Source organism: Eleutherodactylus coqui, chromosome 8 (genome assembly GCF_035609145.1).
Source record: "Eleutherodactylus coqui strain aEleCoq1 chromosome 8, aEleCoq1.hap1, whole genome shotgun sequence".
Classification (NCBI taxonomy): domain Eukaryota; kingdom Metazoa; phylum Chordata; class Amphibia; order Anura; family Eleutherodactylidae; genus Eleutherodactylus; species Eleutherodactylus coqui.
The window spans coordinates 171,318,769-171,346,767 of record NC_089844.1 but is presented as its reverse complement, the minus strand read 5'-3'; the positions used below and the strand labels follow the sequence as shown (position 1 = coordinate 171,346,767).

Genomic DNA, 27,999 nt, shown 5'->3' with positions numbered 1-27,999 from the left:
ACGCCGAGCGGCGATAAAGTAGTGGGGAAGCGGAGCGAATAATATCGAGAAGAGCCGGACCGCTGAGGAAGAAGGGGCCGTGCTGCGGCGAAAGTGCGACTCTGAGCAGCAGGCGGCGTTACTGAGAGACACAGAGGATCCGGGGAAGAGACAGCCGGGAGCGGAGAGACAACCAGGTGAGAGAGACCGGTCGCTCCGGAGCCGAGAGACACCCTGGCCGCTCAGGAGACCGCCGCAGAGGAGACGGCCGGAGACGGAACACTGCGGAGCTGGGGGCGGGAGACGTCAGAGAGACAGCCGTGGGGCAGACCGGAAAGACGGTCACTGGAGTAGTGAGAGACGGTCAGAGACTCCTCAGTGGGAGATGTCAGTAGAGAAGGAGTCTGAGACGGGGAAGAGACAGCAGAGAGCTCAGCTGTGAGATATGAGAGCCCCAAGTGTGAGACAGTCACTGAGGTGTCAGACAGCCGGAGGACAGATCATTAGTAGAGAGAGTGTGAGACAGTCGCTGAGGCGTGAGACCGCCGCTTCTGTAAATGTGACATCTCGGCATCACCCGAGGATAAGACCGCTCACCGGGAGCAAGAGACAGTCGGGGCTGCAGACTCCTCACCGGTGGCAAGAGACAGCCGGGGCTGCAGACTCCTCACCGGGGGCAAGAGACAGCCGGGGCTGCAGACTCCTCACCGGGGGCAAGAGACAGCCGGGGCTGCAGACTCCTCACCGGGGGCAAGAGACAGCTGGGGCTGCAGACTCCTCACAGGGGGCAAGAGACAGCCAGGTGCCCGCTGCATAGCAGAGACAGCTGGGGCTGCAGATGCCTCACTGGAGGCATGAGACAGCCAGGTGCCCGCTCACAATAGAGACAGTTGAGGCTGCGGACATCTCACTGGGGACATGAGACAGCCGTGTGACTGCTCATAAGAGAGACAACCAGGGCTGCAGACTTTGCACTGGGGGCATGAGACAGCCGGGTGCCCGCTCCATTGGGGAGACAGCCAAGGCTGCGGACATCTCACTGGGGGGCATGAGACAGCTGCGTGCCCGCCAGGGCTGCAGGCTTTGCACACAGCATTACCAGACACGTAGACAGTCTGAGAAAGGTGGTAAATGATGTGAGATCCCGCCCCCATAACCAGAGGAAGAGACATTCAGGGGGTCTATTTATGTCAGGTGGTAGGAGACGGCAGACATGGAGAAAGAGACAGTCGGAGTCACCGGAAGAGAGAGATTCCTCATGAAGAGACAGTAAATATATCTGTACAGCCTGAAGCTGGAGGGGCGGTCACCGCCTGGGGAGTTCCGAGACCGTCACTGACTAGGAAGAGACATCCCTGAGACAGTCTTTAGACCAGCAAGAGACCATTCTGGCTCTTCTCCATTAGAGCGGCTCTTGGATTAAGGGAAAAGGGACTATCTGTGGAGCCGTCATGAGACGTCTGCTAGTAGAGCGCAGGGGCGTTCTCAAGATCGCTTCTTGTGGTTGGTGAAGCGGAGCGTCCCTGCCCGCATCGATAGGCTGAGGCCGTCCCTGCCCGCGTCGATAGGCTGAGGCCGTCCCTGCCCGCGTCGATAGGCTGAGGCCGTCCCTGCCCGCGTCGATAGGCTGAGGCCGTCCCTGCCCGCGTCGATAGGCTGAGGCCGTCCCTGCCCGCGTCGATAGGCTGAGGCCGTCCCTGCCCGCGTCGATAGGCTGAGGCCGTCCCTGCCCGCGTCGATAGGCTGAGGCCGTCCCTGCCCGCGTCGATAGGCTGAGGCCGTCCCTGCCCGCGTCTATAGGCTGAGGCCGTCCCTGCCCGCGTCTATAGGCTGAGGCCGTCCCTGCCCGCGTCTATAGGCTGAGGCCGTCCCTGCCCGCGTCTATAGGCTGAGGCCGTCCCTGCCCGCGTCTATAGGCTGAGGCCGTCCCTGCCCGCGTCTATAGGCTGAGGCCGTCCTGACCGGATGCTTTTTCCCTCCTCGGAGGTCAGGATGGGATTACAGCCTCTAGATGTCAACAAGAATACTTCTAGTCACTGACAGCAAACGGAGATCCTGAGAGCAAGAGATCAGTATAGTTACAGGACCTTCATTATACAACGATGAAGCTTTATGTACAGAAGAGGACGCCGGCCCTTAAAATGGGAATTGAGACAGTCAGGCATGAGACATCTCACTAGATGATGTCTCGTAGCTCCCTGTACATGTAGGAAAGAGACCTCTCTGTGAGGCTGCTGGGGTGTTGGACCTCTGTAGATGGAGAAGTAACGAGACTGCAAGAGACCAAGAAGACCTTTTTAGACCCGAGACCAAGTAGCACAGATGTAAAGAGACAGACACATCACAAATGTGAGATGACCTTCAATAGAGGCTGAGACAGTCATTCCAACAAGGAACGTCTGTAGAGGGGATCGAGGACCCTCGCTGATGTCTCGTGACAACCTGTGGGACGAGACAGTCGCACAACGCATCTTTACACCCAGGACCGGCAATCATAGATGCAAAGAGACAGTCGGTGAAATGAATGATGAGAGCGTGCTATGAAGACTGCTGGTGGTTGTGGTAGGGACTGAGGTTTGGTCCCTGGGACTTCCTGTACTCATCATCCTTGTCTCCCTCGCAGGTCAGATGTCCCCAGATGGAGCCCGAGGGCGAAAGTCACAGAGCGGCCGGCTTCCAGTGGAGGAGTTACAAACTGCTGCTCGACCCCGCTCTCCGCAAAGCCGCACAGAAGGTTTACCGCTACGATGGCGTGCACTTCAACATCACTGTAAGGGGCAGCGGGAACAGGGGGTGTCCTGTACAGAGGGGGTGTCCTGTACGGAGGGGGGCTCTAGAATCTGGGTATACTCAAATCATATGCTGACCGGGGACAGAGCGGTTGCCATGGACATTCTGCCTGACAATGGCGTGCATCCATAGCAACCAGGGAATCGTGCTTTTGTTCCTTGGAGTAATTGATAAAGTTTATTGAAGTGAGCGTGCTCAGTCGTGGCGCTGTGCTCTACGTAGCAGTCTTGGGGGCAGAGGGCTTGGCCCCGGGGCTGTCCGGCATGCACTGATCTCTTCTCTCCTTCCAACAGGATGGACCATTTCTTCCAGTCGGAGACGTACGGGACCCTCGGCAGCAGCGCCTGTGGAGTAAACCCCGAGAGATCTCCCTTCCTGTTCCGAAATTTAAGGTACAGGAGACTGGCGGCGCATCGGGGGAGGGCTCTGTGGGCGCTTATGGGGTTGCCCTTTGATCCTGACCAACCACTTCTCTCTTTTCCTGGACAGTTTGATGAGTTTTACGTTGGGCAGCTCCCCCAGAAGGAGGTCACCTTTGCCCACCTGAATGACAACGTGCGGGAGCTCTTCCTGAAAGAAATGTGCCGCAAATTTGGGGACGTGGAAGACGTGGAGATCCTACTGCATCCAAAAACCCGCAAGCACCTCGGCCTGGCAAAGGTCCTGTTCTCCAGCTCCAAAGCGGCAAGGGAGACGGTCACCCACCTCCACAACACGTCCGTCATGGGCAACATCCTCCACGCAGAGCTCGACCTGCGAGGTAAAGATGGGGGGGACGGCTAGACGGGCCGTGGTAAGGTCGTGTCTTCAGTCAGAGCCCCCCAAATGCCCCACATGAACGGAGCGGCGGTGCGCAGGGATGACCATGGTTCCTTCTCTGTCCCGGGGAAGATTGATTCGCTTGGCAGTCTCGCTCTGTTCTATAGAAGTGACTGGAGCCGCAGTCATGCATGCGCTGCACCGTTACATTCGGGTTACACCGTTCTCTGGATCACTGGGGGCACCTGTGGTCAGACCCCCGGCGATCGGACACTGCTCCCTCACCCTGTAGATAGGCAGTGAATGTCTTTAGCAGTAAGACCCCTTCAGTAACGTTATGAGAAACTCCTCGCAAGGCCTTACAGACAGCAGTAAGAACTCTCCTGAGCGGCCTACCACCATACACTAAATCTGCTGTGATCTGTAGGCGGAAACCAGCAAAAATCTGACTGCAGCTTTGGATGTGACTACAGACACAGTCACTTTGTTTAAGGGAAGTAAATCGGAGATCCCATATACACGATGTCAGCTCTTGTAATGTGTCCTCCCGTCACATGAGCCGATCCTCACCAGGGATGATTGGAACGCTCTACCCCCAAGGCATCCGGAAAATCCCCGATTCATGAAATTTCAGACGCGCCCTAAAAATGTAGCTCTTCATGGAGGCATACCAAATCTCCTGACCTAGTCCCCCTGCCCCTCCCAATCGCACATGACCTCTACCCCTGCACCTCCTTACCGCCCCACCCCGTTTGCTTCCTAATGACTGATTTTCCATATGTAATTCCCATACTGCCTGTCCCCCCCCCCCCCCCCCCCCCCCTGCCTTATCTCCCCCTCTACTCCACCACCACCACCACTCTGTTTCAAACTGACTGTATATCACATGTGATTGTTGTGTTGTCTGTGTTCTTCCCTGCGGAATAAGTTGGCGCTATACAAATAAAGATTATTATTGTCTTTTTACAGGCCAGCAGCGGCAGAAATATTACGACCTTATCGTGAGTGGATCCTACAACCCTCAGACGGTTCCCACCACGGGCAGGTGGGGGCAGGAGAGGCCTCCGGAGCCGGTGAGTAATCCCTGCTTGCAAAGTGGAGTCGGTGCGGTCACCAGGCCACTCGTTGCACTCAGCCTGTGCCTCTCCCCAGGTCGATGGTCGGCGTCGCCTGTCCAGTGACACCACCGCTGCCGCTGCCTTTGTTCCTGGGAATGGAACTCCATCTTCGCAAGACCCCAGCTCCACTTACAGCCAGTACACCCCGTCCCTCTCCTCCTCGCAGGGCACCCCGTACACTCCTAGGGCTGGGACGCCCTTCTCTCAGGACTCTGCCTACTCAAGCAGGTGAGAAGTGATCAGATGATCTATACGCGTGGCGGGGTGATACATAGGGTTTACCATGTGTTGGTATATATACCATGTGCTACATGTCTGTAGAGTGGGTGGGAGTCATAGAAGAAATGAGCAGTTGTGTATTTTAGGGCTGGAAGGTACAGGAGGTATAGTGGGCGGAGTTGAACATTAGTTCGAGAGGCGGGGCCAAGATGCCAGATCTTGTGGCACAACTCATTGGTTATCGGTGGGGAGGTTTGTGTGACCTCATTCTCTGCTTTGCAGGCAGGGGACGCCCAGCCATTCCAGTTCCCAGGACTCCTCAGGATACAAGTCGCGGCGCCACGAGAACAGCACTGGCGATTCCTACTCTCGCCGGTCTGGACACCACTACTCTCCAGCCACATCCTCATCGACCTCCTCCACTTCCTCTTCCTCCCAGCATGACAGCAGCCACAGACGTTACCACCGGCATCAACACCGCACCTCTCCACAGTCCTACCGCTCTCGCCATCGTAAGCCACCGCCACCCCCAGAGGAACCGCCCTTACACCGCTTTCCTGGGACTCCACCACTGCCTACCCCTCCGCCACTTCCACCTGATGACCCTCACCCTGACCGGGACTACAGGATGGCTCACCCACCTCTTCCTCCATCTCCACCCTCCTCCTCTCAACCACATCCTCCACCTCCGCCCTCTGAAGGCTGGGAGCCTCCACCACCGCCACCACCTCTTCCAGCCTGCTCCCCACCTCCATCACCTGCCCGCTCATGTTCTCCGCTCCCAGATGGTATCTCGGAGAGCCTGCCCTTTACCCAACACAGCAGCAGCCTGGACTCTCGCATTGAGGCTCTCTTGAAGGAGCAACGATCCAAGTTCTCCTTCCTCCCCTCCGACACAGAGGAAGAGGATGAAGGGACAGCAGAGGGCGCCGGGCCAGAGAGCACTATCCCAGAAGAAGTCGCGCCGCCTGCACATGGTCCTTACACCCCCCCTCCACCTGCCAGCTTTGAGGATGTGTCAGCAGAGGCCATTCTGAGGTTTGGTGACCTTGGCAGAACGGCGAATGGACAAGAGCGGGTAAGATCCTGAGCCTCCCTTATGCCGGCTGTGCGCTGCTTGTTTATCTCCCTTTTACTCCGGTTGGTTTTCATTTAAATGAGGGCACAAGCGGGTGATGCCGCCGCTGGCTGTTTGCGGAGAGCGTTCATCACCGCTGAGTATCGCTACCTTCCCTCTCTGCTCACATTCTACGTGAAGCGCTGAGCCGGGAACCGTTTAGACGCAGCGCAAAGTGAGCAAAACACAGTTATTCGGATGCAGGCTGAAACTTGAGCGACAAGTAGTGCCCGGGGGCGTCGCATTTAGACGCACCGATTATTGCGCATTTTCGTTCAATCTTGAGCCACAATCGTTGCGTGTAAACGAGCCCTTTATTCATTTTCGGTTTTACAGATCTTTGCCGTTAGTGAATGTTTACTTTTTTTTTTTTTTTTTTATAAAACTGCCAGAGACCAAAAACTTGTACAAAGTTGATACTTCTCACAGCTGAGGGTTTGTCACAATGTATTCATTCTGTGCAGTCCTCTGTAAGGTGATGGCATCAGTGTGGGCACAGAGCAGACTGTGCAACTGTAACAAACCCTCAGCTGTGAGAATGTTGGGGCAGTGGTGATTGTTTTGTGGATTTTTTTTTTTTTTTTCCCCCCCCAATTTCCGGATGTAAACGATAAATCTTCCAAGCAAACGGAGAGGGAAGCATTACTTGTGTGCACACGGCTTCCTGCCGAATCACGGGGCAGAACAAGTCTGCGGGGTATGCTGCACTACATGAGTTCTGTGTGCTGTTAAAGGGAACCCGTCGTGTAATATACAAGCGATGCTCTGCGCCGCATGCTTCTTCCGGGTCTGCGGCTAACTTCACACGGGTGAGTGCGATATCGGGCTGCGCTTGCCATATATGCGACTTCACCGCAGATGCGAGGTGTTTTTGGATCAAAAATGTCTTGTATCACTTCAGGGAAGTAGCGATCCTCTGCCGTGGCTGACAGCCGCAGTGGAGGATCGCAGAGTCTCTCCCATTGTTTTCAATGGGGAAACCTGGTATCACGTGCACCTAGGACATGGTGCGATGCTGCTGCCGGCCCCATAGAAAACAATGGGCGATACGAGGGCACGCCAAAGATAGGATGTGCTGCGGCTTGTTTTTCCCAGTGTGATGCTGGAAAAAGCCCCTCGTGTGTATGACAGCATTCAAAAGAATGAGGGTCACATTTGTGTAAAAACGGCCTGAGTAATCTGTGTCTAAAGTTCTCCCGTGCGGGTATGGAAACGATGCGGGCGGTGGGCTGTCTGGGCGGTCTCTGCCTGATTCCACCCCTCTGACACATGGCACTGTGTGCGTTCATCAGCTGGCGCAGAAGAGCAAAGAGTGGCTGACCAATAAAGGTAAAGTTCTTCAGCGCAGCGCTAAACGCTGTACATCGCTCCCATTAATTTCAATGGGCCCGCTCACACAAGCATCAAAACGCAATGTTTCCATGCTGCACTTAGAACTGAGGGGGGGAAAAAAAAAATCCCCATTCGCCTAGCTGTTGGGTCCCTGCCGCTGCTCCAGCTTCCACTGCACTTGTCATCCACAACAAAGCATCTCTTTCTGGTAACAGCGATTGCAGACCCCGCCTCCAGCAAGAGATTTCTCTGATTGGCTTAGCCATTCAATGACTGGCCATCTGCTTCAGCCAATCAGAGCAGTGTCTTGCTGGAGACGTGGTCTTCAACCCACATTACCAGCAAAAGATGATGGTCTGTTGGGGATTACAAATGTCGGGAAGCCTACACAGAGCCCCAGAGAGCAGTGCCAGGGACCCGATGGCGTCTGCTAGGTGAGTACTGCGTTTTTTTGGGTTTTTTTTCTTCCTTCCTTTCAGCTTTCTTGGATGTGCTGAAAACGCCACCAAAACACACGTTAGTGCTGCTAAAACCGCCTGTGTGAGGGAGGCCTCGGGGTCTGCCTCTGTGCCGCTACATTGTGTATTTTTCTGTGGATCCGCATACGGATCTCTTGTGCCGGGCAAGACAGCCGCAGTAAGACATGAGGACCCGCTTGTCTGCTATTTCCCACAATGCAGATTTCAAACTTTAAATCAGCATTATGGAGAGACCTGCGGGGGCTCCTCTGAATGAATGGGATGCGTTCCCCCCCCCCCCCCCCCTCCCCTCCCCCCGTTCACGTAAATGGTATAGAAAATGTTCAGTTTTATTTTCTCATTTTATGCTTTGCAGTGTAAAGAATGGAGGTTTCCATCCTGGTTGCCATGACTACTTCCAGTCCCATAAAAACGTATCTATTTTATAAATGTACTTTTCTTATTTTCTATACTCGCTCCATCCAAACACGACGTCTTTTATAGGGCCCAGGACCACGGACGTAGTCATGAGCGCTTCCATTCTTTACACTGCAGGCTCCATCCAGGAACTCCTCATTTCATTGGGGAAAAAAAAGGATATATTTCTGAAATGTGTAGACCCCTGATGGGCATAAAAGTTCTGCTGTGCTATTGCAATGGACACCTCTCTGGTGTCAGCTTGGGTTAAAATAACATCCTGCTTACTTTGCTGTCTCACTGAAGGGCCGGCCCCGCCTCTTGCGCTCATGCCGCCGCCGTGCCCGTACACACACTGACAGCTTCTGGGATCGCACATACTAACCAGTCAATGGCAGAGACAAACCTGTGCGCTGGATGCCGGCCGTGACGACCGCGGCCAACGGGACGGACGCTTTCTGTACTGCAGATGGTTTTTCTCCTGCAATGTTTTTTTGAAAACTCCTGTGAATGACGTTAGTGTCCCTTTAAGACAGGTGAACACGTGGCGCCCCCTGGTGTTCTGCCTCATCATTCAGGTGTCATTTCCACTGTTAATGTCCTTTATGTTTGCATTAAAATATTGCTGCCTGAAATGCATCGTGTCTTCGGGGAGCCGCCATGTTTGGGCGCCGGATGTGTTAGACGCGGTTCTGTTTCTGGGGTATATTCACAGGGTGGGACCCTGACACTGATTTTTTTCTGCCTCTAAAACCTCTGCAGAAGTCCGCAGCTGAAGGTACCCTTACACGGTGCGACCGCGACTATCCGCGAAAAACATGTGACGCGGATTTTTGCTGCAGTTTTAGAGGCACAATTCCTATAGAAAAATCGGCGTTGGTTTCCGCCGGGCGCCCATGTCCTTCAGGGTGCGCTCACATGGGGCGGATTTTGGTGCGGATCTGTACCTTTTGTGGTGTAGATTTTAACGAAGTTCTGCAGCAGACTTCACCCTTTCAACTGCGAGCCGTACCAATGGTGTGGATTGTCCATGCGCAAAACTCGCACCAAATACGCTACGTGTGACCGCAACGCAAAGCTTCACAGGTTGTGGTTAATGTTAACATACTTTCCTTTTCTTAAATTAACTTGCGTCATAACTTCTACTCTAGTTACACCCAAAGCTCTGCTGGTAATCCTGTTGCTCTCCTTATTAGCCCCGCCCCTGCTTATAAGCCCCACCCACACTCTTGAAAAGTGGAACCAAAAAGCCAACAAGTAACACATCTTAACACGACTTCTCCGGCTCCTCGTGGCACTATACCTTCCCCCGCGCTGTCGCTACAGGCTGCTGCGGCTCCCGTAGGATAATCCGACACTTATGGAAACCTAATGCATTGGATGCCGACACATGGATGATGCGGGTCGGGGGCTGCAACAGAGCAGACTTGTGGACACAGCTTTAGGTGTGAATGGAGTAGAAGACCTGCTGTAACCCGGGCATGCGGAGCAACGCTAGAGCTTGCAGGACGACGCGGGTAATGCTGCTCTTCCCTCTGGACTCCAGCAGAGACGCCGCAGAAGTTGTCTTTTATGCAGAAAAATAAACTTGATGGTTTTTATTTTTATTTTTTTAATCTGTGGTGCATGAATACAACACACTCACAGAAGAGATGCCAGCGCTGCCCTTGGGCTGCCTGTGCCCACCCTCAGCTGGTTAATCCACATGACAAACCTCTTGGTGGCCACACAGCTTTCCCAGGGACTGAGTGGACCTGATGACAGCTGACTATCGGGTAGCATTCAGTCTGATCTAGTCTGCTGCACTTTTTCAATTGCATGAAAGTGAAGAACATCTTGGGGGGGGGGGGGGTAAATCAAGCTGGAAGTCGCCACCTGAATGCTGCAGGTTTGGGGAACTTGTGGGAAAGTACAAAAAAAATTATATACAGATTTTTTTTTTTTTATGGATTTGTGCATGCAGCTCTGGATGTGACTGGAGTATAAGACACCATGCTGGGAACTACACTAGAACATAAACGCCGCTGGTCCATCACATATCCAGTCCCTTAAATCCGCTCTTGCAAGTCGGCACATAAATGTCCATCCGCAGTGAATATTCTGGGAACGCGCTTTCCACAAGGTTGGATCCATGAATCACGGACAGGGAGAGACGCCGTCAAGCAGCGCTGGGGCCCCATAGACTAGCTGTATGGGGCCACTGCTCCGACCCTGCTTGTAGAGTAGATACCACAGGTCTGTCGGGGCGCTGCACTCTTACATCACGTCTTCTACTTCAGTCACAATCGAAGCTGCAGTTGCCATTTAGTTGGATGCGGACTATAATTCGACCTCCGCTATTTGTGTCTCCTCGGTTTTCGGCGGTCGTTCTCGCGCGGAAGGTTTGCTAATTGTCGTTGCGTCCTGCGTGCATCCGTTCCTACAAGTAACTTTTCTTCCTGTCTCCTCAGCTGTCTTCTGGAGACGACATGGAAATCTCCGATGAAGAAATTGCCGTTGAGATGCCCGGAGCTTCCGGTCCTCCTTACCCTCTGGTGCCCCACCTCGCAGGTCCTGGGGGCACTTATGCCCCTCAGCCTATCCCATCATCACTTCTGTCCATGGCCCCTCACCTGCACCATCAAGCTCCCAACGCCTATCCGCTCATTGCCTCCACGGCTGCCAGGGGTCGACTTGGAGAACTTGGGGCACGCCCAGTCACCCCTCCGCCACTTGACCCTTCCTCCTCTTCAACAGTATCAGCCCCCCATATCTACGACTTTGTAAACTCCATGGAGCTGGTAAACAGACTGGGCAACCAGTGGGGTGGCACGTCCATGTCCTTCCAGATGCAGACTCAGATGCTCAGCCGTCTGCAGCAGAGCAGGCAGGATAAGGGGCAGCTGTTTGACGATCCGTACCCCCCACCCTTGCTCCCTCATCTATTGGCCCACAGACTTCGACAGCAGCACCCACCACCGCTCATGGCAGAGCAGGTGTTTGGTGGGGCCTATCCGCACTTCCCGTCCCAAGAACCCCAACCCTTGTTACCACTGAGAGACCTTGCCACCAGGACAAATCGAACGCTGGAGCCCCGCCCTATGGGTTGGGTACAAGAGGTGGACCCACATGCTGCCACGGTCATGAGCGTCCTATCCGCTCTTATCCAGGAGATGAAGAGCACAATGCAGAGAGATCTAAACAGGAAGATGGTGGAGAACGTGGCCTTCCGAGCCTTCGATGAGTGGTGGGAACGCAAGGAAGAGAAGGCAAAGGTAAGTGGTGATGAAGAGCCGAGGGCCGTAGGGAAAAAAAGATGCCAGGATCATCGTTATTGATGCAGTTTTGTTTTTTTGCCTGCAGCCATTTCAGAATGTGCCCAAACCAGCCCCCCGGGAAGAAGACAAGGAGAAGACCCGTCCAAAGGAGCCTGGGCTTCTGTCATTGGTGGACTGGGCCAAGAGCGGCGGTGCCGAAGGCTTTGGATTTGGTGGCGGTCTTCGGGAGGCTCTCCGGCTTCCTTCCTTCAAGGTAAGAGACAGATGTGGGTGTGCTGAAGGAACTTGTCCTGTTGCCGGCCTCTCCTCCTCCATTTTCTCAGCCCTTCAGTAATGTGTCACGTTCCTAATCTTTATTTACCCCCATGTAGGTAAAGAGGAAGCAGCCCTCGGAGAGTGAAGACGGTGAGCAGAAGAGGCCCCGACCCTCCACACCAGCAGAGGAGGAGGAAGATGGTAAGTGCCTGCGACGGACCCCCTCGCACACCGCACTCTAGGAATAAGCCTTGTATCTTACCTGGGTGACCCCTATGTATTTCCAGAGCGAGAGAAAGAGACCCCGGCTGACCCGAGAGCAGGACTGAAGGCTCCACAACGTGAGGCTGAGAGGCCGAAGCACAAACGTAAATACACCTTCCCCCTGGACAGTGAGGGCGAGGAAGCTTCGGAGGAGTCTGCGTCTGATAAGGTGCGATGTCTAGTACAGCTCTCTGGGGAATGTTGGCCCACCACACTTCTAATGTGTACAGGGATGTAAGAGGGGGAAGAAGGATCCGGTATTTTGGATTTCAGCGTGCGCGATCCTTTGTTCCCGCAGGAGATCAGCTGCTGCCAGAGTAGCTGGGAGGGGGACAGAGGGGCCTGGAGGAAAAGGGAGAGAGGGGTCTGGTAGCACCTTATTCCCCTCTCCAATGCAAACATGAATGCTCGCCTGTGCTTGGTGTACATTGTGTATGAGGGGGGGGGCAGGAATAATAATAGTGAAGCTATAGGGGCACCTTATGGTGGCCCCTCTGATGTATCACGGCCCATCCTGCTCCCCATTGTGCTCGTCTGTGGATTACATATTCTTATTATGCCTATTTACAGGACGATGATGATGATGACGACGATGAGATCAGCTCCAAGGATGAAGACTCAGAAGGTAAGAGAGAAGAGCGATGTACTAAAGTGACTGCACTGGGGCATGTGTATGTCTGCAGCTGCACGGGGTGGAGGACGGGGAGCGCATTCCCTTTATATGAAGCTAGATCTGCTTTTCTGAGATCACGGATAAAAGGCCATCACTTAGAAGCTCGGTGACATCATGTCTCTTAACCCCTTGAGGACCAGGCTGCTTTACACCTAAAGGACAGACACTTTTGGAGATTTTACCCATGTGGTGGTTTTACTGTACTATTATTATTTTTTTTTTCATTCAGCTACCAAAATTATTTTAGCTGCATTTTTTTCCCGTGACATATAGGCGATTTTCTTTTAAATATCTTTTTCACTGACTTTTTTTTCCTCTTCTTCTTTTTTTTTTTTTTCTTTTTATTTTGTATATTTACGCTAAAATAAAGTATAGGAATGGGATCCTAATTTTATTTTGGATGTTTTAATATATAATGTGTATGTTTTTGAATTACAGGGCGCTTATAGCGACGGTTTTAGTTGGCTTTGAATAATTTTCCTTTTTATGTACCGTATATTCCAGCGTATAAGACTATCTTATAACCCCGAAAAATGTACTCTGCAGTCGGGGGTCGTCTTATACGTCAGGTATACAGTTGTCTGGAAAAAAAAAAAAAAAGAATACTCGCCTCTTGCGGCGCTGCTGCAGTCTGTCTCTCCCCCTTGCATGCCGGCAGACATCATGATGTCATTGAATGGCTGTGATTGGCTAACGCAGCGCCAGCTTTCATTGGCTAACTCAGGCGGCGTCAGCCAATCAGAGCATTAGCTTTCTGGAGGCGGGGCATTCAAGCCCCGCTTGCAGAAAGCAATGTTCTGCCAGCGTGCACGGGGGAGCGAAAGCCTGCAGCAGCGCCGTGGGGGGTGAGGATTAATTTTTTTTCACGCTGTTTTCCCGGCATATAAGAAGAAAAGTCGGGGGTCGTCTTATACGCCCCGTCGTCTTATATGCCGGAATATACGGTGTATTTTTCTAATTTTATTCTGTAATTTTTAAACTTATTTTTGTAACTTTTTTTTTTTTTTTACTATCTATGTCCTCCATGACCTCTGGGGGTCATTTACATGGTGCCTTTTTAAAAAAAAAAAATTACACACTTTTTCACTGTAGCTGAAGCTTCCATTGGAGCCCCAGTTACAGGAAAAAAATATCCCCTTGTAGTGACAATAGTCACTGGCAGATCTGATCTAGGAACCTGCAGCTCTTCTGTGCCAGAGAATCCCGGGCGGTCACGTGATCCAATCGGTAACAATGGTGATAGAAACACTTCCACTTCTTAGTACATACCACTCATTGAGCGCTGTGTACTTGGGAAAGGAGAAGGCAGAAGTGATTAAAAACTGCTTCTGTGGGTTCTCTTCGCTGTGACTAACAGCTGACAACCCGACCTGCTTCTGATTGATTGGAGGAACAGAGGCTTTAATCCCGCACTGTAATTCTGCTATCGGCTGGAATTAAAGACCAGGACCAAGCGCCATACATTTACAGCGCTGGTCCTTTTAAGGAGTTAAAGGAACAGTTGCCTAATGTAGAAGCCTGTATTGATCTTGATAACCCTGAGGACTCTCGGGGGCTCTGGCTGTGTAGAACGATTTCCGCTCTCCATGTATTTACCGTTGTTTCTTTATTGTCTAGATGAGACGCCACTCGCCAAACTTTCCAACAAGATTGTGTCCGACGATAGTGACAGCTCGAGTGAATCCGACAGCAGCAGCTCATCCTCATCTTCCTCCTCCTCTTCTTCTTCTTCATCCTCCTCCTCCTCACCGGCGTCCTCTGATGATGAAGATGAGGACGCTCAGGAGGATGTTCCTGTAACTCCAACAGTTACTGAATCTCTGAGACCACCCAGTCCCCCGCCGCTTACCTCAGAAGTTAAGCCACTCTTAGACAAAGAGGAGACGCTGAGTAAGTATTCTGCATGCAGGTCTGATGGGAGAGGATTGCAGGCTGCTTCTGACTACAACGATAGTGGCGTAGCTCTACCTTATATATCCTGTACTGATTTCACAGTGTTACTTTAGAGCTGCATTAACAATTCTATTACTGTCAGAGCTGAAATCTCCCAGTATTCCCTGCATGTCCAGTGTCTTGTGTGCAGCTTACTGCAGTGATATGCTTTTATGGAAATGTTTGTTATACAGGAGGCAATGTACATGGTGCAGGGAAAACATTGCGACCTTGTATTATTGAGCTCCGCTACTAATTTCTGACTGGTGTCTGTGCACAAGGTTGCTGACAACCAGCAGAATAGTGAGTGCAGCTCTAAAGTATAACTAGTGGGTGATGATCATTTTGTGTTGTGGGAGGTTCTTGGTGACATTGAATCTCAGTGTGGACAGGATGTTGCTGTCTTGGTCTCCTGAAATCAAAGTACTAACGACCACTTGTCAGTGAGTAAGTTAATGCTCCGCCGCCAATCACATGATGGTGACGTCATCACAGGTCCTTCATCCCAGCCACAATTTCACCTCAGCGAGCACACCGGAGCTCTGAGCTCCGCCCCTGATCACATGACTGGTGTCATCACACGACTGTGGTGTCATCACACGACTGTGGTGTCATCACAGATCCTTCAATATTTTGACCAACTCCAGCTATCATCACAGGTTCTTCTGTGAGTTTCATGTGATGTCATTCACTAGATTATATTTTGCGCCACCAGAAACACTGGTACTATAAATAATACTAATAACTAGTATCTCCTCGTTGTCTTCATTAATTAAATCTTTTTTCCTTTATCTTAAGATAAGTCCCTGGAAGTGAAAGAGGAACCTTGTATAGAAGCTCCACCTCAGCCGTTACCACCTGCACCTCCTGTAACACCCCCCAAACCTTGCACCCCTTCATCTCCTCCGTTGCCACTTCTTCCTCCTCCCAAGAAAAGGCGCAAGACCGTCTCCTTCCTCCTTACTCCAGAAGAAGAGCCTGAACCTGTTGAGAACAAAGCCTCAAATCATCTGGTCCCAGAGAGAACTATCCCCGAAATCCTACCTGTCGTTCAGCAAGAGCCAAAAGAGGAGCCCCCTTCTGTACCTGCAGTAGAAGAACCTCCTTTACCTTCCTCCATGGCTCTTTGTGTTGCTATACGGCCGATACAAACTCTCCAAGTCCCAAAACTAGACCTTTTGAAACCTCCTGCCAAAGACCCTTCTCAGAAGAAGCCTCCAGAGCAGCTGACTGTATTAAACCTTCCATGGGACCACGCATGTCTGGTGAAGTGCAACCCACCCCGCGCAGGACACGAGGAAGCTCCTCCGCAGGAAGATGGAGACGAGAACGTGGATGACGAATTTGACCATGTGGTTGACTTCAAAGTACTGCGCATTCCAGAACTGCCACTGCTACCAGAACCCGTAAACCTGCCTGTTGTACATGAGCCCTACGAGCCGGAGCGGACGGAGTACATAGAAGAGATTCTCTTTGCTCCTGTCCGGCAGATCTTACTGGAGCACAGCTACGCTTCTATTCCTGCATCCCTGAAACAGCCACCCAAGAGACTGCGGGGAATCTCTCTAGACCTGGAGAAACCCAGCGAGCTCCTCCATGTAGACCTTGGACAACCAGTTCTGGAGGCCCCAGAGGAGGTTGTATGTGTGGGCGGCAGTCTGCTGTCCAGGCTGGAGGGCGAGACGGGCATCATGGATGTTGGGGACTTGCAGTTGACACCTTCAAGGAAAACTGATGAGCGATCCGTTCACGAAGAATCTAAACGTAAAAGACAGAGACAACTAGAAGTGAAGTTCCTGACGGAGCCCGGAGAAATCACATCGGAGGAGGAGGACGATGAGGAGGATGAAGACGACTTCTGGGTGTGCACACGGGAGCTGAGGTCTCACAAGAACCGGCGTCCTTTTCTGCCCATGTCCCCTCCTAAGTACGAGATACGCAGCGAGTTCGAGCAGATGACCATTCTCTACGACATCTGGAACAATGGATTGGATACAGAGGATATGGTCTTCTTAAGGGAAATGTACGAGAGGCTCCTACAGGAGGACCACAGCACGGACTGGCTGAACGACACCCACTGGGTGCCTCATACTAATATCCTCTGCATGGCTGTGGGGTCACAGATGAAGCACCAACTGGCAGTTCCTTATCACTGCAGCAGACTTGAAGCCATTGACATGTATAAATAATACTTGGACGGCCACTGTTTGTAGCGGTTCTCCGATCTGGCTAACAGAGGCGGTCCAACATCTTTATAGTGTCATGATGGCGCATATGGGCAAGGGGGGGGGGGTGCTCTGATGTGACAATCCCTCTAAATTGCTTCATTGACATGTGTCTGACAATCACATTGGTAGTGATCCGTGAACTGAGGGGTTGCAGTGTTGTGTAGAGCACTTTGGCGCTGCCTAGAAACTTGGTATACACAGTAAAATACCAGTTGGCGATCTACAATAAGCTGCAGTCCCCTCATGTCCTAGTTTATAGCCCCCCCCCCCCCCCCGATGCCTGCTATAATCATAGAATGGTAGAGTTGGAAGGGACCACCAGGGTCATCGAGTCCAACCCCCTGCTCAGTGCAGGATTCACTAAATCATCCCAGGCAGATATTTGTCCAGTCTTTGTTTGAAGACTCCCATTGAAGGAGAACTCACCACCTCCTGTGGTAACCTGTTCCACTCATTGATCTCCCTCACTCTCTAATATCTAATCTGTGTCTCCTCCCTTTCAGTTTCATCCCATTGCTTCTAGTCTTCGCTTTTGCAGATGAGAATAGGGCTGATCCCTCTGCACTGTGACAGTCCTTCAGATATTTGTAGACAGCTGTTAAGTCTCCTCTCAGCCTTCTTTTTTGCAAGCTAACCATTCCAAGATCCTTTAACTGTTCCTCATAGGACATGATTTGCAGACTGCTTAACCTCTCTGAACTTGCTCCAGTTTATCTCTGTCTTTTTTAAAGTGGGTGCCCAGAATTGGACACAGTATTCCAGATGAGGCCTGACTAAGGAAGAGTAGAGAGGGATAATGACCCCATGTGATCTAGACTCTATGCTTCTCTTAATACATTCCAGAATTGTGTTTGCCTTTTTGGCTGCTGCATCACATTGTTGACTCATGTTCAGTCTATGATCTATTCATATACCCAAGTCTTTTTTACATGTGTTGCTGCTTAGCCCAATTCCTCCCATTCTGTATGTGCTTTCTTCATTTTTCTTGCCCAGATGTAGGACTTTGCATTTCTCCTTGTTTAATGCCATTCTGTTAGTTGCCGCCCACTGTGCAAGCTTTTGTAGCTCGTTTTGAATACTCCCTCTCTCTCTTCCCTAGTGTTAGCTATCCCTCCTAGCTTTGTGTCGTCAGCAAATTTGATCAGTTTACCATCAATTCCCTCCTCCAGATCATTTATAAAAATGTTGAACAACACTGGGCGCAGGACAGAGCCTTGTGGTCCCCACTTGATACATTCTTCCACTTGGATGTGCAGCCATTTATGACTACTCTTTGAGTACGATCACTCAGCCAGTTGTGAATTCACCTAACAGATGCCTTGTCAATCCCATATTTGGTCATTTTTTTAACAAATATGGTATGAGATACTTTGTCAAATGCTTTACTAGAGTCAAGATATACTATATCAACTGCATTTCCCTGATCAACCCAGTCGGTGATTCTGTCATAGAAGAATATTAGATTAGTCTGGCATAACTTGTTTGTTACAAACCCATGCTGGCTCTGGTTAATTACTCCATTTTTATCCAAGTACTTGCATACATGCTGTTTAATAATTTGCTCAAAGATCTTTCCTGGTGTAGAAGTCAGGCTCACAGGCCTGTAGTTTCCTGGATCCACCTTTTTCCCTTTTTTTAAGATGGGGACAACATTTGCCCTTTTCCAATCTTCTGGGATTTCTCCTAATCTCCAGGAATTTTCAAAGATTATGGCGAGTGGTTCAGCAATTACCTCCGCTGCTTCCTTTAGTATCCTAGGATGTAAGTCATCTGGACCTTTAAGTTAGCTAAGTGTTCCCTCACCATCTCTCTGCTTATCGATAGCCTGCATTCTTTTATCCCCCACAATAGCACAGGGAAGATCAGTTGATGTTTCATCTACTTTCTGAGAGAAAACATACAAAATAGGCATTTAAAAATCCGGCCTTCTCAACATCATTCTTAACCAATTCACCATTTTCATCTTTGACTTTTCTTCTGCTTTCGACATACCCCCCCAATCCATTTTTATTGCTTTTGGCCTCTGTTGCAAGCCTCAATTCATTATTATCATTAGCTTTTCTGACATTTGCCCTTCAGTTTCTGCAGACCGCATTACAGTCTTCTTTAGATATTCCCTCTTTCCATTTGATAAACATATTCTACTTCCTTTTTAACGTGTACAAGTTCTGTGTTTATCCATCCTCTTTAAATGTTTCCCATTCTTCCTTCTTTTAGGGATTGTTAACGATTGTGCTTCGAGAATCTCATTTCACAATATTTCCCAACCTTCTTGGACATTTCTGTCCTTAAGAACATCCAGCCATTGGATTCTTCCTACACTCTTTCTGAGTTCATTGAAATCTGCCTTTCTGAAATCCAACCTTGAGGTCTGAGTTTTCTCAGGTCGTCTTCCCCTTTTTATCCAAAATCCAAGGGTATCATGATCACTGCCTCCTAAGCTCCCAGCCATCCTTACTTCCTCAACCATTCCCTCCCTGTTGGTAAGAATTGGGTCCAAGATAGCAGATCCCCTTGTTTTCTCTTCTACCTTTTGGAAGATAAAGTTGTCAGCAAGAGCGGATAAGAATTTGTTGGATCCATTACTTTTACCTGAGAGAGATTCCCAACAAATGTCTGGATAGGTAAAATCTCCCATGATCACTATGTCATGCTTTTTGAGAGCTTGGCCATTTGATGTAGAAAGAGTGCATCCATATCTTCTGCTTGGCGGCCTATAGTAAATGCCTACAATGGTGTCCTTTCTGTTGTTGTGTAGAAACATTTTAGTTTGTGATCGGTGTCTCTTGCTCCTCTACTTTCCTTCTTATTTTTTTTTGTCTTTGTTCTTCCTTTCCACTTTTTATAGCGAGGTTCTCAAATGTATAAATTAGCTGTATATGTTTACCTGGCCTTTCACCAGCTGCATACGAGGTGATAAATGTATGCGCTCTTCCCCTTTAAATATGTTTTTTCAATCAACCTTCCTCTTTGTCCGTAAAGCTGAGCCTGACGCACACAGTGAATTTGGCGCATATTTCTAGTGCAGTTCATAAATGTAACGTGACGATGGAGTATGGCGAGTTGGTCAGTGGTCGTCTGCCACCTCATAACATTGTATAGAGGCACAGGGTGAAACTGTTATTCCTTAACACAACCTCACTCACCAATATCGCTGACCCCAAACGAAGGAAGAATCGTCAGGATGGCCTCCGCGAGCACCAGACCGGCTGCGCCAGGAGCGAGGGTTACTATGCCATCAGTAGGAAGGACAAAGACAAATATCTGGATGTCATCCCTGTGTCTGTACGAGAGCTGGACAGCGACACTCAGGTCTGTTCCAGCAGCGTTAACGGATCTCGCCGCAGGGGGCGCTATAATACAGCTTATTGATCTTCATCTGTATTATTACAGGGCACTAATCGGGTGCTGTCAGAACGGCGCTCTGAGCAAAGACGTCTTCTCAACGCTATCGGCTCCTTCTCCTTGATGGACAGCGACTTACTAAAGCTTAACCAACTGAAGGTAAGCAGCCACTTGTAATATGAACTCCGGGCCACCAGGGGGCAATGTTGTGCTAGGTTTCTCTTATGATGGCTTTTATCCTTACTTCACCTTCTTTTCTTGCAGTTCCGGAAAAAGAAGTTACGATTTGGCCGCAGCCGCATTCACGAGTGGGGTCTGTTCGCTATGGAGCCCATTGCGGCGGATGAAATGGTGATAGAATACGTGGGACAGAACATCCGGCAGGTAAGGTCACGCTGAGATTGTCCACTAGATGTCGTCCTACCTTCACCAAATGCGCTAGGACAGGGGTGTCAAACTCATTTTCACCGAGGGCCACATGAGCCTTATGGTGACCTTCAAAGGGCCGATTCTAATTGTTAATTGTAAGACAGTATAGTAAAAGTGAACCCCACAGTGGCCCGATTGGTAATAAGGTCCCCCATAGCGTCCTGCGGCGCGCACACACGCGCGTGTGTGTGTGTGTGTGTGTGTGTGTGTGTGTATATATATATATATATATATATGCGCACGCTATTTATATATATATTAGACAGGCGCACACTATTATACACATACAGACGCACACATTTTTTATATATATATATATCTATATATCTATCACACACATACATATGCACACAAGCACACTTCTGCATTTTTATTCACATTTTTATACTTACCTGCATCCAATGTGGTCCCACGGGCAGGTATACCGGCTACTCTCTTCTTGGGCCCCTTCATACTTGGGCCACTGATGTCTCCCCTGGCCTGCAGCCATAAATAGAGTTAGGGCCGGTGAGAGGAGGTCAGCGCTGACCAGGCTCTCACCCTGCAGCTGCTCCTCCTCAGCGCCCCTCTCCTCGCTGCAGAGAGCATGTTCTCTGCAGTTTTCTTCCCTCCTCCGCGGCCGTTGTCAATGTGCTATCGGCACTCCTCTATTACTGTCTGGACTAGACAGAACAAGCCGATAGAAGATCGACTACTGACAGCAGCAAAGGAGGCAGGGAACTTGCTACACAGTCAGCGGGCCACCGAAAATGAGGTGGCGGGCCGGATTCGTCCCGCCGGCCTTGTTTGACACCTGTGCACTAGGATATGACCTGCACTAGTGGTCAGCGGCTCGCGCTTGCACTGCTGTAGTTTCACAGCGGCTGGAGAGCTTCTTCTCGACTCGCCCCGCGGAATATTGGGGTGTGGCGTTTATCACACTGTGCTGGCAGGAAAGATGAGTATTAGCGCCGTACCAGAGGCTTCACGGAAACAATCAGTGTTAACCCCTTAGTGACCCGGCCTATTTTGGGCCTAGGGATTTTTTTCTCCACTTTTCATAAGCCATCTTTTTTCCCGGCTGTCACTTGTTTTTTGCATAGAAAAATGTAGTTTTTATTGGTACCATCTTTTGGGTGCATATAATGTTTTTTGAAACTTTTTTTTTTTCTTTTAGAGGGCAGTGAGAGAACGCGTCAAACGTTTTCTTTTTTTCTTTGTAGCAGTATTGGTCATGCAGCATAATGGACATCATAATTTATATTTTTTCCCGCGGGTTGGTGCGATTCTGACAATAACGAAATTATGTTTTTAGGTTTTTGCTGCATTCTAAGTCCCATGACTCTTATTTTTCGATCTATGAGTCCATGTTTTTTGAGTGGTGAGGGGTAGTTTTTACGGGTCGTTACGGATGTGACCATAACAAATGTGGATTTTTAAAGTTTTCATTTTAAACAAGAGGAAAGTCCACAAATGTTGGGTTTTTATTATTTTTTTTTTTAACCTTTTTTTTGTGTCCCTGTAGGGAATTTGAACCTGCAATGCTACAATCTCTTCAACAATATACTGCAGTACTTCTGTAGTGCAATGCATTATTGCTTTATTGCTTATCATAGCGAACACAGGCCATGGCAGACCCAGACACTATTGGCTGGCGCCATGGCAACCCATTTGCCCTCCCCTCTGCGATGACCTGGTGGAGGGTCGGTGACATCACAGAAGAATCGCCCTCCCTCTGTAAACACTTTACATGCTGCGATCAACATTGATCGTGCCATGTAAGGGATTAACAACAGGGATTGGTGTACTTACCGATCCCAGCTGTTGTGGAGAGAGGCCAACTGTCAGTCACAGCCGGCTCTGACTGTGGATGGTGCGGTCTCCGTTTCCGTACCTTTTATGCCCATTCACAGGACCCCTACTCACCCAGGGTGTACAAAGCGCTGCTAAATAACTCTTTCATCATTTTATAATAGACTTTGCGCATCGATTCCTGACTGGTTTTAAAACCTCTGCTTGCTGTCAGTGAATTGGGAGCATTTCTAACAAAAATCTCATCCTAAAACTTCTGACAGCTGAGGTTTTGCTGCAGTTGTCTTCCTGGTAGCGGCACGTTTCTGGTCTGCTAGAATGTGAAGCCTTTGGAATTTCTGGAGCTTTTCCTTCACTGAAATCCATATGAGCCATGATCACGGCTTCTGATCTGTTAGGACTATAACTCCCAGCATTCCATGCCGCGGGGTTACACGGGGAGTGTCCGGTTTCTGGTGACGTCTCGCATCTCCAGTTTATAGCCCGTGGTCCGTTAATCTCTCAGACATGTACTGGTTTCAGCAGGGCATTTACCCTGCTGGGGAGGTGCAGTATTCTGGGATCAGTAGTCCACACTTGTTTACAGAGGAGATTAGTTACATTTGTTCTCCTGGTATTGTGAGGGATTACATAATGCACACGTCTGTTATTAGGCAGATTAGATTGTAAGCTCTTGGGATGCGGCACAATGATGAATAATAAACTTAAAGGGCCAGCATCATGTATATAAAACCTAATCGCTCTCTAATGAAAAGTTCTGGAACTTTTTAAAACTTTGTTCAAGAATCTCTGCTTGCTGTCACTGAATGGAAACCCTCTTGTTTACGTTCAGAGGCAGATAACCCATCCTGACCGAGTCCTACTCACATGGGTTATAAGTGAGATCTCTGATGCCCTATAATAAGCCCCAGGCCTGTATCAGCTGAGTCCTCCTCAGTCTTCCTTTTGCATGTTTGGGGGGCTGTTCAGTATGGAATAGTTGCAGCTACAATGGGGGTCTTTTCTGCAGATGGATGTCATATTTTGATGTGGTCTTTGCGCAGGTGGTGGCCGACATGAGAGAGAAGAGATACGCTACAGAGGGCATCGGAAGCAGCTATCTGTTCCGTGTGGACCAGGACACAATCATAGATGCCACCAAATGTGGAAACCTTGCGCGTTTTATAAACCACTGCTGCACGGTAAGTCGCCCCCTACCTGTGGCTCCTGCTGTTGTCGAACTACAACTCCCAATATATCATTTACTCCCCAGTGACTTAAACCCAGCCAGTCACGTGACCAGTAAGATGTTCTGTGTGTCATGTGATGAACTAAAACGTTGATACCCCAAACCCTCCTTTTACCTCCGACTCACAATATGGGTGCTCCTCACCTAATGAGCTTACATCACAGAAGGAAAATTGGCATCTGGTTCTCGTTAGCTCCTATATCAATGACCTGTCCTCAGGGTACGTCACCGGTATGTGATTAGTTGGGGTCTACAGCTGGGGACCCGTGCCGATCAGCTGTTTGAGAAGGCCAAGCTCCGCGGCCTCTTCATTGCACACCAGACACAACAGTCTTGTACCTTTCATAGCAGCCCAGTATTGTAGTTCAGTCTCATTTACCTGACTGAGACTGAGCTGCTATACGGCTGACGGACGTGACATCATTGGGCTGAGAAGAGGCCGCAGCGCTCATCCAAGGCACCGCAGTTTCTTCAAATGACTGATTGGTAGGTGATCCCAAATGGCCGACCCCCACCAATCTGATATTGGAGTCCCCTTTAAAGGATTAGAAAATTATGGCCGCTTCTTTTAAAACCAGCACCATCGCTGTCCACAGGCTGTGTCCGGTATTACATCTCACTCATGTCAGTGCAGCTGAGGTGCACCTATCAGACACAACCCATGGACAGGGGTGGAAGAAAGCCATGATTTTTTGTTTTAAAGGGCTTGTTGGGGTTTTAATTAACTCTCCCAATTTCTGGATTTTTCTTTTACCGCCCCCTTTCTTCTTTTAATTGCAGCCTAATTGTTACGCCAAAGTCATCACAATCGAGTCTCAAAAGAAAATCGTTATTTATTCCAAACAACCCATCGGCGTGAACGAGGAGATAACGTATGATTACAAGTTCCCCATTGAAGAGAACAAGATTCCTTGCCTGTGCGGGACTGAGAATTGCCGGGGCACCTTGAACTAATGCAAAGCGCCTAGGAGCTGAAGGAAAAAAACGTGATCAAAATTAGCCAAAGGCTTGTGTCCGGCAACCGTGTCCAGACGTCCGGGCCGGGTGTGGAACGAGGCAGAACTTGGGGGCATTTTCTGGTACAGTGGCGGCCATTTTCTTGAAGCGAGCAGCCTGGCCTGTCTGTGGCACTTTAACACGCCGCCTGAAGATGAGTGTATTTCTGCCGAGCTCCTCCCACTTCCCCCGGGCGTTCTTATATATGTATATGTTCATCTTTTGTTATTTTTTAGCCTATTTTTCTATACATTTTAGTTTTCTGTTCTTTTTCTTCCTTTCTGGGAGTATGTTATTTATGCCGGGCAGCGGCCAAGACATCCGGCCCCTCCCGCCTCATTGCCAACCTCCACCGAAGACTGTCCAGAGTTCTCCAGCTCAAAGTCCAAGACTCTCTAGACCTTTAACATTACTTGTGGCCTCCTTGTTTGACTGCAGAACGCACAAGTCTCTACTCCCCCCTGACACGGCCCACCCCTTCTATCTGTAAATACACTACACATTGTTCCCATGTATATAGACCCAAGAGCTGACTCTTCAATGACTCGAGGACAGGACTGCGATCAACCTGTGGCTACAATTTATACCCCTTTTCTGTATAGTATCTGCTCTTGTAGATCTTAATCTGCCTGTCCGTCGTTCACCGTCACCACCACCACCGTCGCTCATGTTCCGTATCCCTGGCGTCCGCAGCAGAGGTGCCGTTACGTTTTTAGCCTTTTTTTTTTTTTTTTTTTTCACCGCTGGTTTTTAATGTTTTAATTTATTCACGCTTTTATATTTTGAAGCTTTTTACCTCCTAGTCAGGAGGGGGTTAAATATCAGCTGAGGAGGAGGCCTCAAGATGCTTCGCTTCATTTTAAGGCTTCCTGAATAGGGTTCAGGCGCCATTTTTTGACATTTCGGTGGATACCAGGTATCCTAAACATGGCCCTATGATGCGTTTATGTACACATTTCCCCTTTTTTTTCATCTCCCCTTTGTGCTGTTGCCTTCATATTTTGGTGACGTCAGGCGTATAGTTATATACCGGAGGCGATGAGGTCAGCGGAGGGGTCTGTGAGGGCAGCGGGGGGGCTCAGGCTTGAGAACGTTGTATATTCTGTATATTAACTGCTTTGTTTCTTGTAGAAACACGAGTTTATTACGTATACGCCCTGCGTGTGTCTCTTTATTTGGAGGGAGGGGGATTGGATAAAATATGCTGCGTGTTTTGGACTGAGACCTTGACTCCACGTTATCCTAGATTGAAGTCGGAGATCAACAGCGACACTTCTTATCTCAAGGCCGGCCAAAGATCGTCAGCGAGGTCACTACCTTAGCAGACAGTTAGTGCATGTCATCTACAGAACGTGTCCTGATCTGCCCGGGTGCACTTATTAACTCTTGCCCGGCCACGTATCATAAATACGTGTGATGTGGTCGTGAAGGGTGGTGGGAGCAGAGTCCGCTCCCTACTAGGCGAGTTACAGTCGGCGTTGGCTCTGATTGTAACCGTTAACCATTTACAATGCTGTTGGAAGGTCCGGCATCGGTTACAAAATGTTGAGCTTTTATGTTTAACTAAATTTTTTTTTAATTAATAAAATAAACGCAGTATGTTTTATATATCGTTCTGTTTGTAATTTCGTGTAGATTTCAGATTATTTTATATCTTTTAAACCCAAGGAGTCATTTAATAAAAACTTCTGACTTAAAAAACGCAACCAGTTTGTAGGATTAAGATGGAAAAAAGGAACCAATCGGATGCGAGCTTATAACGGCCAATCAGAACACTAGCTGCAAATATTTCTTAGTGGAGTTGACTGTATACAGGAAGGGAGCGCTATTAGGGGTAGACTGATGAAGCGGTCTAAAGGACAACATGTCTTACTGTCGCTGCCACTAGCAACCAATCACCGCTCAGCCTTCATTTCACCAGCGCAGAATACAGAAAGACTGAGACGGACTCCCTCTTAGTTGGTGGCCATAAACACGGCCAGCTTGCAGGACACTGAGCAAAATAGAATTCATGTTTCTTTTGGATGGGTGAAGGTCCTGCGTTGTTGCGCTCCACTTTGAAGGGTTTTTGGGTCGAAAGGTATTGAACAAGGTAGGATGTAACCAATCTACAGTGGCTCAAGTCATCCAGAGACCTAAAACTACAGGAAGTGTTGCTGATCCACCAGGGTCCGGATGCTTGAGATGTTCCATCAGCAAGGGATGACAAGGTTTTGAAGAGGCGCTCTCGTTCTCTCTCAGAAACTGGAAGCTGACCACTTGAGTGGAGTGTATCTTGTGGATTGATGTGCCGTACAGTTTCATTGCGCCACAGGTTTCTCGAAATTGGATTGGGTGGGTGTAAAACCAATGTGATGTCAAAAGATGGAAGGGAAGTTGGCCCGGGCGAAAAAAAACACTGTTCTCCCCAACAATGCGGGGAAAAAGGACTTTTTAGTGATGCGTTAACCTTCACAATTGGGGCAAATTCTGGATCGGTCTGTGTAAGGAGAGACCCGGAAACTGAGATCAAGGCAAAGTACTCCGTTCCTACAATAGAACTCCTTACGTCAATAATGCTCTGGGCACGCATCGCTACAAACGGGAGACAATACATCATTGAAGGGATAATGACTGGCCCGAAATACTGCGTACTAAAGAAACAAATGCGATGAAGCACCCAAGATCTGTTCCCGATGGAGACCTTTCAGGATGGTAATGCTCCCTGCGATTGGACAAAACTCATGAAGGTCCCAGAAGACTAGTATCCTGCAGGTGGATTGGCCAGCCAGTCACCGGATTTAAATCCAGTTAAGAACCTACGGCAAAAAGTGTCCACTGAGAAATCCAAAACCCATCCCACTAACAAAACTAGAGGAGCGTGTCAGCACCGGGCATTACGTGGTTTCGGTTGAACGGCTAATAAAGCTCATGTACTCCATGCCTGAAAGGTTCTTCTTGTACTTCGTAGTTTACTTTTACTGACTTGGGTAATTTGTACCAGGCTCTGATGGGTTTCCTCATCGTGTTGTTCAGTTGGGAAACTCTTGCACAACTTTTTTTATTCTTGAATTTTGAACAAAACGATATATAATCTTGCTGCCAAATTTTGGCTTTTAAGGCTTGATGCAGGACTCTTAAACAGCAGTGTAGGCGCCGCAGTTAAAAGCTGACATCTTAGCAGCCAGGTGCGATCGTAGGGTCTCGATGGGTTAGTATGGCAGCCCAGGGCCTAGGGTAAGCTCTCCATGCTGCCTGCATAGATGTCTATTAACCTGTTCATGGCAGACAGTTAGATATAGTTCCTAACTGCACTTCCCCCGTGTAGTTAACATGTATGTAGCTGTCTACTGCATACGCTGTGTATGGAGCGGGCTGTCTCTACAGCTGCCCTCTGCCTGCAACCGCCGTGATCTGAAAGAAAACTGAGTGT

The 27,999-nt window shown here is 49.4% G+C and overlaps 1 protein-coding gene across 1 annotated transcript; it reads left to right on the top strand.

Moving 5' to 3' along the window:
• The first annotated feature begins 10 nt into the window (after positions 1 to 10).
• Positions 11 to 26,195, top strand: SETD1A (SET domain containing 1A, histone lysine methyltransferase). The gene is made up of 19 exons (XM_066576966.1): positions 11 to 176; positions 2,603 to 2,749; positions 3,063 to 3,161; positions 3,259 to 3,529; positions 4,498 to 4,601; positions 4,681 to 4,874; positions 5,148 to 5,943; positions 10,640 to 11,443; positions 11,532 to 11,699; positions 11,818 to 11,902; positions 11,989 to 12,134; positions 12,536 to 12,590; positions 14,256 to 14,528; positions 15,369 to 16,664; positions 19,941 to 20,110; positions 20,192 to 20,302; positions 20,408 to 20,527; positions 23,407 to 23,544; positions 24,372 to 26,195. Exons 2-19 carry the CDS (start codon positions 2,618 to 2,620, stop codon positions 24,543 to 24,545), a joined length of 5,136 nt encoding a protein of 1,711 aa, XP_066433063.1. The 5' UTR covers positions 11 to 176; positions 2,603 to 2,617; the 3' UTR covers positions 24,546 to 26,195.
• Positions 26,196 to 27,999: the final 1,804 nt, after the last annotated feature.

Coding starts and splice junctions, on each gene's coding strand:
- SETD1A (XM_066576966.1), top strand. CDS start 2,618: ATGGAGCCCGAGGGCGAAAGTCACAGAGCGGCCGGCTTCCAGTGGAGG. Junction 2,750..3,062: donor GCGTGCACTTCAACATCACT/GTAAGGGGCAGC, acceptor TCCTTCCAACAG/GATGGACCATTTCTTCCAGT. Junction 12,591..14,255: donor CAAGGATGAAGACTCAGAAG/GTAAGAGAGAAG, acceptor TTTATTGTCTAG/ATGAGACGCCACTCGCCAAA.